General features: G+C 42.6%; 1 protein-coding gene across 1 annotated transcript in view; it reads right to left on the reverse strand.

Moving 5' to 3' along the window:
* Window positions 1–12,842, reverse strand: part of FRAS1 (Fraser extracellular matrix complex subunit 1) — a 505,552-nt gene that overhangs the window by 120,571 nt on the left and 372,139 nt on the right. Inside the window, 4 exon segments of the mRNA XM_070458257.1 lie at window positions 611–643; window positions 3,166–3,303; window positions 5,572–5,686; window positions 11,077–11,193. Of these exon segments, the coding sequence (XP_070314358.1) occupies window positions 611–643; window positions 3,166–3,303; window positions 5,572–5,686; window positions 11,077–11,193 (403 nt within the window).

Consider the following 12,842-nt stretch of genomic DNA (forward strand, 5'->3'; position numbering starts at 1 on the left):
AAAAAAATGCAATATCTGTGAAGCACAATAAAGTGCAATAAAATGAGGTAGGCATGGATGTGCCAATCACTATTTTGGGAACTCTATGTGTGTGTGCTAAGTCACTTCAGTCATATCCGACTCTGTGCGACCCTATAAACTGTAGCCCTCCAGGCCCCCCTGTCCATGGGATTCTCCAGACAAGAATACTGGAGTGGGTTGCCATGCCCTCCTCCAGGGTTCGGATGCCCTACACATATATAATTATTATTTATTATCCCCATTGATGGATAAGGCATGGAGGCACAGAAAGGTTAAGAAACTTTCTTAAAGCAGGCTGAACCTGAGACAGACTGAATTCAAAGTCTGAGATCTTAACCATTGTTACCTCTTTTTAATAAATAATAGAACAAGTTGAAATTGGGCTTAAAGAACACTAATCTTTCGTATCCTTGGTGGAGCATTTTTCCTATGAATACAAAGTTGAGCTATCACTATCTAACTAGCCATGTGATTATTTTAGAAGAAACTTGTGTTATGTAACTTTTAAATAGCTCTTAGAAAATAGCTAAAGTAACAATGAAGAGAGCAAAGAGAAGGTTTCTTAAAAGATTGTGATTCAAATTCTTACCTGTGAAGTGGAATTTCACCGATTCTGGGAGACCTGAAAGAAGAGGACAGAAAATGATTATATTGAACATTTGGGGGCCAAAAATGGATGAAAAAAGTATAAAATAATTAGGGGAGAAGTTAGAAAAGTAAATTATTATGGTTTAAGGGGGGTGTCTCTGGTGGCTCAAATGGCAAAAAATCTGTCTGCAACCTGGGTTCAATCCCTGGGTCAGTAAGATCCCCTAGGGAATGGATACCCACTTCAGTGTCCTTGCCTCATGGACAGAAAAACCTGGTGAGCTACAGTCCATGGGGTTTAAGGAAAGATCACCAGATTGTTTGCTAAAATTATGTTGAGTTTAATGATGCCAATGCTAATTTTAAGTAACAAAAAGAACCACAGAGTGGAATAATTTTATATCATAGCAGTTAGAGTGATTTATAATAGATTCATTCAGGTTCTATTTTACCAGTACATAAAATCCTACAAGTGGGTGAATGTGGGTAATGTCGTATATCACTGACAAGGCTTTCTGGTGGGTCAGTTTCACTGTAGAATTGACTGATGCCTGGGACATTGATTTACACATTGTAACAGCATGAGAGATTTACCTCGTGGCATTTATCCCATAGATTATACAGGATACAACTCTGCTCTCTCTAAAATGGTTCCAGAAACACAGGTGATTATAGTGGATTCGGAAATAACTTCAACCAGGGCTGACATGTTTTCTTTTCCTCTAATCCCTGGATAACCTGAGTTTCTTGTAAAAAGTGGGTCTTGTAAAGTTGGGGTTAGAGGACCACAAATGTTTTCACTGGCTGTGAATTATCCGGCTAGTAAACACTGGGGATTAGAGAAGGAAATGGAAATCCACTCCAGTATTTTTGCCTGGGAAATCCTATGGACAGAGGAATCCATGGGTCACAAGGAGTCGGATATGACTTAGTGACTAAACACACACACAAACACTGAGGACACTCCTTAGAGAAGAGGTTTATCCCAATGCTTAGGGATTTTTAATCTGAGTTAATTATCTTCTAGACAATTGCATCTGTATAAATAATGGCACATATTAGTTTAAAACTTTGCCATACTATAAAACATAATTCTAAAACTTTTCAACCAGTGTTCAATTCACCATTAGAAATCACCAACTGTTCTGTATGATTAAAGCTACTATACAAAAATAATTCTCTATATTACTTGTGTTGAAGGTGTGAAAGTGTTAGTTGCTCAGTCATGTTCTGCTCTTTGCGACCGCAAGGTCTGTAGCTCAACAGGCTCCTCTATCCTTGGGATTTCCCAAGCAAGAATATTGGAGTAGGCTGCCATGACCTCTTCCAGGGGATTTTCCGACTCAGAGATTGAACCCCAGTGTCCCACACTGCAGGCAGATGCTTTACCTCTGAGCCACAAAGGACATAAACATCTTAAAGATTACAAAGAAACAGGCTTCAAGATTTTTAGAGGCATTCCAAAGCAGAGAAGTGTCAAGGCTGACCAAAAAGTTCGTCTGGGCTCTTCCATAAGATGTTATGGAAAAATCTGAATGAATTTCTTGGTCATCCCAATATCTAGTGGAAGGGACTTAAAACTTAGCAGCTTTGAATACTTGGTCAATGGGAGACATAAGGGGGTGGCAAGGATTAAGGCTGTCTTGACTTAATAGAAGGGCATACACTTGAATTGCTTGAAATTCTCTTGGTCAACCTTTTCTTTTTTTAAAAGGTATTTTTGTCAAATCCTGGTTTTAATCCCAAAAGGTGCCTGCATGGGATCCTTCTCACTTGATTCCTCTCACACATGCCCATCTTCCATGGCCTCCCCTTCAAATTCTCTCTCTTCACTGCAGTCAAAGAGTTCCTTATGAAAAGCCAGCCCCCTGTATCTTAAAACCTCCACCAGGTTCTTCTTGTTCTTGGGATAAAGCTCCATGTCTCCAGAGGTTCACAGGGCCCCTGTGAGAGAGGGCCCCCACAGGCCTCTCTCTTTCCATCCAGGCTCATCCCTGCTCTGCTCAACCCTCCACATTCCAGACACGAAGACTTTTTTCAGTCCCCAGGAAGTCATATTCTCTCTCTCCCAGGGCCTCTGCACAGGGGTGCATGTCCTTCTTTCCAGAATGTTCTCCCAACAATCCCAACACACACCACTCAGCCTAGATAGCTCCTACCCACCCCTCCACCATCAAGACCTCCCTGAGGCAGCCTCTGGTGGACCCTTAATCTAGGTCAGACTTGTTACATCCAGTTCCATATCTTTAGAACACTTATCTCAGCCTGTGATTGAACATCCCTTACTGAGGGATAAGCTTTCTTCCTTATTTTTAGAGCACTTCTTTCAGCCTGCAATTAAACCTCCCTTAGTGAGATTATTTCTCAAATACTGTCTCTATACCTAGATCCCCAAACTTGCCAAGATGCCTCTTTTTGCTCACCACTAGCTCTCCAAGGCCTCATTCAGGCCTTGCCACCTAGGAGACACAAAATAAAGATTTATTGAAAGTATGCCATGAAGATTCACAGAGAGCAGTTTGAGCACCTCAAAATAGAGGGGAATAAAAACATTACCAGCAAAGGAGAAGGCCCTGATCTCCTGGAGGTGGGGGGCTGCAGTGGGAGGACGGTACATGATGTTGCCCTGGTTAACGTCTTCCTGGGAGAAATACCGGATGGGAGAGTGAGGCTGGTCCCTGTGTTCGATGATGCCTGGAAAGAAAGAGAGTCTGCATGAGCATCAACAGTAATTCTGATGGCTGACAATGATTAGAGACATAAAGCTGCCTTTCCCACTGGTGGAAGTCATCCACCAGGAACCATCGCTCTCAGGTTGTTCTTGGCATACTATTCTCTAGTTATTCAAGAAAGGGGCAAATCTGAAACCTAAATACTCTTGCCTAGGACTCATTGCAGGCTTCCCGGGTAGCTCACCTGGTAAAGAAATCGCCTGCAATGCAGGAGACCCTGGTTCTATTCCTGGCTTGGGAAATTCCCCTGGAAAAGGGATAGGCTACCTACCCCGGTATTCCTGGGCTTCCCTGGTGGCTCAGATGGTAAAGAATTCATCTACAATGCGGGAGACCTGGGTTCGATCCCTGGGTTGGGAAGATCCCCTGAGGAGGGCATGGCAACCCACTCCAGTATTCTTGCCTGGAGAATCCCATGGATAGAGCAGCCTGGTAAGCTATAGTCGATGGGGTCACAAATAGCTGAACACAGCTGAGAGGCTAAGCATAGCATAGCACAGGATTTGTTGCTCACAAACAATAGTAAAATGCAAACTACTGCCCTCTGATGGAGCTTAGACCAGGGAAATCCTCACAAGTCATAGACAATGAGCTGTAATTATGAGGTTCTCTCAATTAAATTCAGGTTCAAAGGTGAAAGCCGCTCCAGAATGGCACAGACTGGTCTCCTGGTGAGGCTGTAAAGACTTTTTTTTCAATCCACTTTCTTTCCTTCAGAAACTCCATAGTCTCGGTGATGATTTCTGGCAACAATAACGTGGATCTTGATTATTCAAAGAACTGGATTATCATTAAGTTACAAAAGCCTTAGGGGCTGACTGTGGTTTCTAAATTTCACAGGTACAGAACTGATGGGCTTCCCTGGTGGCGCAGCTGGTAAAGAATCTACCTGCAATGTGGGAGACCTGGGTTCAATCCCTGTGTTGGGGAGATCCCCTTGGAGAAGGGAATGGCCAACCCATTCCAGTATTCTGGCCTGGAGAATTCATCTGGGTGACCGATAATGCTACTGTAAATATATTTGTTTTTTTTGAAGCTCACAGGGTATTAATATGTAGAAGCACTGTGTAAACCTAAAGAAGTCATAAACAGTATTTATTACCTTGGTTAAGAAGAAAGAGGAGGAGTAACTTATCCACTGAGGGAAAACTGAGTTTGTGTGGGTCAGCCCCACTGGTTGTCTGGCAGAGCTCCTTGTTCTTTGTGGTTGTTCAGTTGCTAACTTGTGTCTGACTTTGCAACCCTATGGACTGCAGGATGCCAGGTTCCTCTGTCCTCCACTATCTCCTGGAGTTTATTCAAATTCACGCTCATTGAGTTGCTGATGCTCTCTAACCATCTCATCCTCTGCCGCCCTCTTCTTTTGCCTTCAGTCTTTCCCAGCATCAGGGTCTTTTCCAATGAGTAGACTCTTTGCATCAGGTAGCCAAAGTACTTGAGCATCAGCTTCAGCTCAGTCCTTCCAATGAATATTCAAGGTTGATTTCCTTTAGGATGGACTGGTTTGATCTTGCTGTCCAAGACCCTCAAGAGTCTTCAACACCACAGTTTGAAAGCATCAGTTCTTCAGTGCTCAGCTTTCTTTAAGGTCCAACTCTCACATCCGTATGCGACTAGAGGAAAAACCACAGCTTTGACTATGTGGACCTTTGTCAGTAAAGTGATGCCTCTGCTTTTTAGTACACTGTCTAGGTTTGTCATAGCTTTTCTTCCAAGGAGCAAGAGTCTTTTAATTTTATGGCTGCAGTCACCATCTGCAGTGATTTTGGAGCACAAGAAAATAAAGTCGGTCATTATTTCCACTGTTTCCCCATCTATTTGCCATGAAGTGATGGGACCGTATACCATGATCTTAGTTTGTCCTTAGCACATGCTGACTCTGTTCCACTCTCTTATGAGAGCCTCACCAAGGCTGGTTCTGTCCCTACAGGTGTGCTTAGATCTGGCCAGTTGTGCCTGCACATGGGAGGGAAGCTCAAAGAGTGATGAAGTTATTTGCACCCCGTGCTCTCCAGCACAGCTCTGTCAGCACCAAATCTGACACATTCATCTCCACCTGTCTGACCATGGTGTCTCCCTCTCAAATGGCTCAAAACTCAGAGGTGATGAATAATCGTTACTCCTTAAATCATCAACAAGTAGAAGCCGACAGAATCCCAGAGCTTTTAAGGCTGGTCAACAATAGAAAACAAAGAGCATCACTCAAAAAATCACTTACTGCCTGTCTTACCTTGATTTGGATGCAGAGGTAGAGTGATGTTGTATATTATCTTTCTGCTTGGCCTCTCAGAGTTTACAAAGGAGAGAGAATGAGGCTGAATCACAGTCAGGCCATCTTCCCGAGCCTACACAAAATTTGAGAGGGAAGAAGAAAAAAATGGTGTGATGAAAACAAAAGCCAGAGGCAAAAACAAAACCCATTAAAAAAAAAAAAAAAAAAACTTCCTCTGGGTTTTTTAATTTGTCAAAGAGAGCAAAATTTTCTCTGAGAGTTCAAAAGACGGATCGGTTCTCCCACATTGCAGACTTGTCCCTGCCTTAGGCATCTCACGGGGTTACAGAGTTCTCTTTGGGTCTTGCACCTGACCCTTCTCTCCCCTGCCCTTGGCCTCCTGGGTTTATGCTGGCACATGCTGTGGGAGTCCCAACAAGATCACTTATTCCTGGTTGGAGCTCACAGTGGTACATGTTTGGAACTAAACCATCACAGTTGGTGATTCTACTGTTCACAGGTGGATCCTCACAGCCCTCTAATTTAATGGGCTAAGATGGGATCTGGTGAGAATTTCTCCCATCCCCCAGCTTTCTGATGGGAATTGTGATGCATTCTTTTCTTTTCTTTAACTTTGATGGTTTCAGTGGCTAAAGATGAACTTGCCTCAAATGCCAAAGAGGCTCACCATTGGAGCTCAGAGGTTTAAGGGCTACGTGTTTATTAAAGCTTATAGAAGTAGTATTTCCCTTTGTCTCCATTGTAGTGCTCTAAAGAACCAGATATTGCTTTTCACTTCTAGCTTTCAGGACCCAATGAAGGCGTTAAGTGAAATTAATCGGAAAGTCAATCTGTGTATAGCTCTCACTATCCATTCACCTGTGTGGGTTCACAACCCATTAACAGTGACAACATTAAAAAAGAGAAAGATTCAGAATTCCATGACCAGGCTTAACAGAGATTTGGGAACAGCAGCAAAAACAGAGAGGAGAAATTTGGAAAGGAGAGTGAACATGGGCCCTTTGCCTGGGTCACATATATTGATACTAAAACAGAACAAAAATATCTGGTTCATCACAGGCTTTTTCTAATTGATCCCTGAAGGGTTAGAATTTGACATGGTTTCCTGCTCTTTCATACTGTTCATAGACTCAATGGAAAAGACCTTGATGCTAAGAAAGATTGAGGGAGAGAGAAGGGGAAGATAGAGAAGGAGATGGTTAGATGGCAACAACATCAGTTTGGGCAAACTCTGGGAGATCGTGAAGGATGGGGAAGCCTAAAGTGCTGCAGTCCATGAGGTCGCAAAGAGTTGGACACGACTGAGCAACTGAACAATAACAAACGGCTCTTCCAAGCTCAGCTACTTTCAGAAGGAATTTCCCATCTAGGAAAGGAATAAGAAGGGCTCAGGAAGTCTCATGGAGGAGGGCATGGTGTTCTTCCTTTGAACCATGAAAAGACTGAAGACGGCAGTTGCTTTGTAATTGCCCCGAAGCCATACTCATCTTGGGGAGAGCCAGCACTTGCAGCTTAGGACAATCCCCTCTAGTACAGAGTCATATTTCAAGTCATTGCTCAGGTCTGGAATCTAATGAGCAAGGAAAACCAGAATTGCAAATAGCAGATGGTCTCTCTAAAATAAAACGGGGAAGGACAACACAAGAAAAATACATACCCTATGCAAGGTGTTTACAGCTCATACATGTGTGCATACATCTGTAAACACGTACACATGTAGTCACAGATATATGGACAGAAAGTGTAGGCTGAGTGCACTGTTCAATACGGTTTGCCAACTTTTAATCTCAAAACCATCAGAATGACTGAACATTCTCAAGGTATTATGGGATATTTTTGAAAATCTAGATGTCCCTAAAACAATAAAGTGATAAGAAAAGAGAATTATTTTGAACACAGAATAATGGAAAAGAGAAATGCATTATAGCCAAGAAAGCAGACCTTTTATTACAGAATTTATTGATGTAATTTCTTTACTAATAGAAATAGACACTAAGTAGAAAAAGCAAGGACTTGATTCTCTCAAGAAAGCAAAATTGAGGTGGAGGTACATCAAAGAAAAATCAATTTTAATATTGGCTATTTGGAATGTTCAATATTTATCAATGAAACAATAAGAAATGTGAGATTAAATTTCATGGAAATCATTATAGAAGACACTTTTCTATTAAACTGTCTGTCAGCATAAGAAGATTATAGAATAATGGCTTTCATAATACCCATATTACCTCTGAATACATCCAGAATCCAACCACTTCTCCCCATGACATTGCCACCACCCTGCGGGGAGCTAGATCCCACACCTGCCTTCCCACCATGGCCTCCCACCTGCTCTTGCCCTCCTCTCAAGAGTCTACTTCCACACAGCCACCAGTGGATGCCTTTAAAAGGCCATTAGGCCTCTGCTCAACACCCTGCAACGACTCTCCATGTTACTCAGAATAAAGTTAAGTCCCTACAACGGTCTGTGTGGCTGGACACAATCTGTTCCCCCAGTCTGCACCACCCTCCACCCCATTAACTTTGCACATCTGCATTCATGCAGATTCCTCTTGCTTTGTACTCACTTTGATCCAGCCAGACTGACCTCCTGGCTGTTCCCTGAATATCTAAGCATGCTCCTGGCCTGATGTCTCTAAATGCATGGTTCCCTGGGTCTGGAAGGCCCTTTCCTAAGGGATTTTCACAGCTCTCTCTCTTCCTCACCTTCTGCAAGTCCTTTAAACGTCATTGTTTTAAAGTAGCCGACCCTGACAAGCTTATTTAAAATTACAACCTAGGTCTCCCCTGCTACATTTCCAATCCTTTTGACTCTGATCTACTTTTACTTTTATCATAATGCTTCTCCTTAATATGCTTCATGAGTTACTTATTTTGTTTATAACTTATTATCTATTCATGTAAACTCCACGAGAACACGGATTTTAGTTTGTTCATGGATCTCAAGCACCGAGTGTACAGTACATGGGAGTGCTTGATAAAAATTAACATAACATTGTAAATCAAATATATTTCAATAAAAAAAGAATACAGTCTATATTATGTGATCACTCAATCTCCAATGTCTTCCACAGAACTTGGCATAATTGAGGGACCCAACAGTGTTTGTGATTGAATAACTGAATGAATGGAAAAGTAGATGCTTACCCTTAAACACATACATGAATATACCATGTATGAATTTAGCATATGTATTCATAATGTGTCTACCAAATATGTACAGAACTTGTGTGGCTAGCTGAACCCAAATCAGTGAAGTGAAAATGCACTTTTGACACAGATTAGTTTGTATGTCCTACAGTAATGGCCCTAATTAACGTCAAAAGAAATATAAACCATGTATATTTTAAGAAATGAAACAATAGCCTGATCACATTTTATAGTAGACTAATCTCTGTGATACACTAAATTACACAGGATAGACCTAACTTGAGACCCTCAAGGTTAAGTGTGTTTAAAAGTTGTCAGAGGTTCCCAGCCACAGAGTTGGGAGTGACGCCATCTTCATGGCTCCTGGCCCATTTATTTTCCCTTCTAAACTCAAAATAACACTGCATTAGCATTTGGGCAAGAAATGTGTATGCACATTTTTCTTTACACTTTAGAGAAAATTCTGATCCAAGTTCCTCTAGTCAGAATGATGAATTATAGACTTTATAGTGTTGCTGAATTATGATTTCTTTAAATTATGGTTTACGGTGGAAATGCCGATACCAGCTATTCATTAAATACTCTCTGTTTCCCCTTTTATGTCTCTGTCACGTCCCAGACCCATAATTTCTAAAACTCTACCTGCTGTCTTGGTTGCGATTCAGGGCTGCTACACCACTTTGGACTGTAATTACGTGGACGCTAACGAAAATGTGGATCTCTGATGATTCATTGACAAGGACTTCATGCTTGTGGCTCTGTCTAGAAGAGGGGTTCTGGCATTACATGTCCTGTAGATATCGGGTTGTGGTGGAATTGCTAATTGTCTGAACTAAGCTTCATGCACTAATTTAGCTGTCACCTTGCTTCAAACTTTTCCATGTGTCCACACTCCTTCCCACACAAAGCCCCTCTGTGATCCAGCTCACAGACCTCCACACCCCCAGTCTCCTCCGCCTCTCTTATGTCCCCAGTTCTATTGAACTGTTGGCAATTTTCCCAACAATCATATTGTCTCTCTCCTCTGGGTCTTCGTATGTGTTCCTTCTATGCTTGGTGATGCCCTTTGCCCTCACCCCTCAAATCCTTCCAACCTGTCCTCCCATCCCCAAACTTTTTGAATATTTGCTATTTGTCTTTCTGGAGTCAGCATAGACATCACTTTTTCCAGGAAACCTTTATAATAGAAGTGAAAGTTGCTTAGTCATGCCCAACTCTTTGTGACCCCATGGACTGTACAGTCCATGGAATTCTCCAAGCCAGAATACTGGAGCGAATAGCCTTTCCCTTCTCCAAGGGGTCTCCCCAACCCAGGGGTCAAACCCAGGTCTCCTGCATTGCAGGAGGATTCTTTACCAGCTGAGCCACAAGGGAAACCCAAAAATACTGGAGTGGGTAGCCTATCCTTTCTCCAGGGGATCTTCCCGATACAGGAATTGAACTGGGGTCGCCTGCATTAAAGGTGGATTCTTTACCAACTAAGTTATCAAGGGAAGCCCTGATAAGTCCTGATATTTCTTTTATAATAGAAAACTACTAACAGGACTTTTAAAACAAAGAACAGTTTCTCCAGCTAGGTAGAGCTCTAAACTGGCTAAACATTTATACCCAAACAGTAATCATCAAATGGATAGAAGCCTGAAAATCCATCCAAGTATTCAATGAGTACCTGGTGGCTCAGTGATAAAGAATCTGCCTGCCAATTTAGGAGATTCAGGTTTGATCCCTGGGTAGGGAAGATCCCCTGGAGGAGGAAATGGCAACCTACCCCAGAATTCTTGCCGGATAATCCCATGGACAGAGGAGCCTGTTGGGCTACTGTCCAAGGGATTGCAAAGAGTCGGGCATGACTTAGAAATAGAACACCACCACTCAAGGAGTAAGCCCATGATTGGGACGCTGTAAAAAGTTCAGCAGCAATGGATGGGAGGTTGGGGTAGATTCCATCTAATCTTCCTTTCACTCTGGTAATTTTAATTGCTTTTTCAAATCAATGAGAAATGTGTTCACAGGGCTGGCATGCATTGTTGACCCCAGGGTCTGTGTTCCAAAATAGGCATTAAGTCAAATCTCATCCAGGTGACACTAGTGGTAAAAGCAAACTCACTTGCCAATGCAGGAGACCTAAGAGACGCAGGTTCAATCCCTGGGTCAGGAAGATCCCCTGGAGGAGGGCATGGCAACCCACTCCAGTATCCTTGCTTAGAGCATCCCATGGACAGAGGAGCCTGGCAGGCTACAGTTCATAGAGTCACAAAGAGTCAGACATGACTGAGATGACTTAGCACGCATGTAGATATCATCAGCCTACCTCCTCTAAGCAAAACCCACGAGCCCTCCCACCCAACTCACTGTCACGTGGAGAGAAGATCCTGGAGACTGTTGGGGTGCTTCCGGAGCGTGAGGCAATATGGCAATGTTGAACAGGCGGCTCTCCAGATGGGCGTGGGCCTCTGTGGCGCTGGACACCTGCAAAGAGATGGCACGCCGCTGAGACTCTGATGGGCAGAGTAGTTTGCCTGTGTTTACTTTTTCCCTTTTGAACCATCTGTCTTTGAATTCTATATGCTCCTGCATTACAATCTTTGTTCTGCTCTTCATATTTTAAGATTCATTTAAAATAAACATCTTAGGCAATTCTGAAAGTGTAAGAAAGTATAAATATGGAATAAAAACCATCAAGAATTTCACTACCGATAAATAGTAATGAATATACCACTGCATTTCAATTTAATCTTTTTGCTAGGCATATGTGAATCTTTATATATTCTAAATATTTACTTCATATTATGATATTTTGCTATATCATTAAACATTCTTGAAAACATAATTTTGATAGCTACATAATGTCTCATTATGAACATATACAACACATTATATAAGTGATGTTTATTCCACTTAAATCTTTACCCAGTGCAGATATCTACACTTAGACTATAAATGCTAAATCGCAGCCTCATCACTGCAAGGCAAGATTAAAAGCATTTACAATTAGGGTCAGTCAGTCAGTCAGTTCAGTCGCTCAGTCGTGTCCAACTCTTTGAGACCTCATGAATTGCAACACACCAGGCCTCCCTGTCCATCACCAACTCCCGGAGTTTACTCAAACTCATGTCCATCAAGTCGGTGATGCCATCCAGCCATCTCATCCTCTGTCGTCCCCTCCTCCTCCTGCCCACAATACCTCCCAGCATCAGGGTCTTTTCCAATGAGTCAACTCTTCTCGTGAGGTGGCCAAAGTACTGGAGTTTCAGCTTCAGCATCAGTCCTTCCAATGAACACCCAGGACCGATCTCCTTTAGGATGGACTGGAGATCTTAATATTAAGATCTCCTTGCAGTCCAAGGGACTCTCAAGAGGCTTCTCCAACACCACAGTTCAAAAGCATCAATTTTTTGGTGCTCAGCTTTCTTCACAGTCCAACTCTCACATCCATACATGACCACTGGAAAAACCATTGCCTTGACTAGATGGACCTTTGTTGGCAATGCAATGTCTCTGCTTTTTAATATGCTATCTAGGTTGGTCATAACTTTCCTTCCAAGGAGTAAGTGTCCTTTAATTTCATGGCTATAATCACCATCTGCAGTGATTTTGGAGCCCCCCAAAAATAAAGTCTGACACGGTTTCCACTGTTTTCCCATCTATTTCCAATCAGGGTAGTGGTCACAAAATCAATTTCTTCCTGCTTTAAACATACTGAAAAATGATGGTTTGCCCATGCAGTCTCTCCTGTTCCTCGGTGCTACCTAGCCACTCCCTTAAACTTGCCTTCTTTCTGTATTCCTTGTGCTTGATAGAAGAATTGGTCAGGCCCATGTGGCCATGTGGAATTGTATTCAGGTGGCGCTGGTGATAAAGAACCTGTCTGCCAATGTGGGAGACATATTCCTGGGTGGGGAAGATCCCCTAGAAGAGGAAATGGCAATCCACTCCAGTATTCTTGCTTGGAAAATCCCATGAACATAGGAGCCTGATGGGCTACAGTCCACGGGGTGGGAAAGAGTTGGACACAACTGAAGTGAATGAGCACACACGCACACATATGAGAAGGGGCAGGGTTTTGTAAATCCTGAGAAAAAGGCAGGAACAGCAGCCCTTTCTCTATGTCTTCTAAA

This window comes from Odocoileus virginianus, chromosome 29 (genome assembly GCF_023699985.2).
Source record: "Odocoileus virginianus isolate 20LAN1187 ecotype Illinois chromosome 29, Ovbor_1.2, whole genome shotgun sequence".
NCBI lineage: Eukaryota > Metazoa > Chordata > Mammalia > Artiodactyla > Cervidae > Odocoileus > Odocoileus virginianus.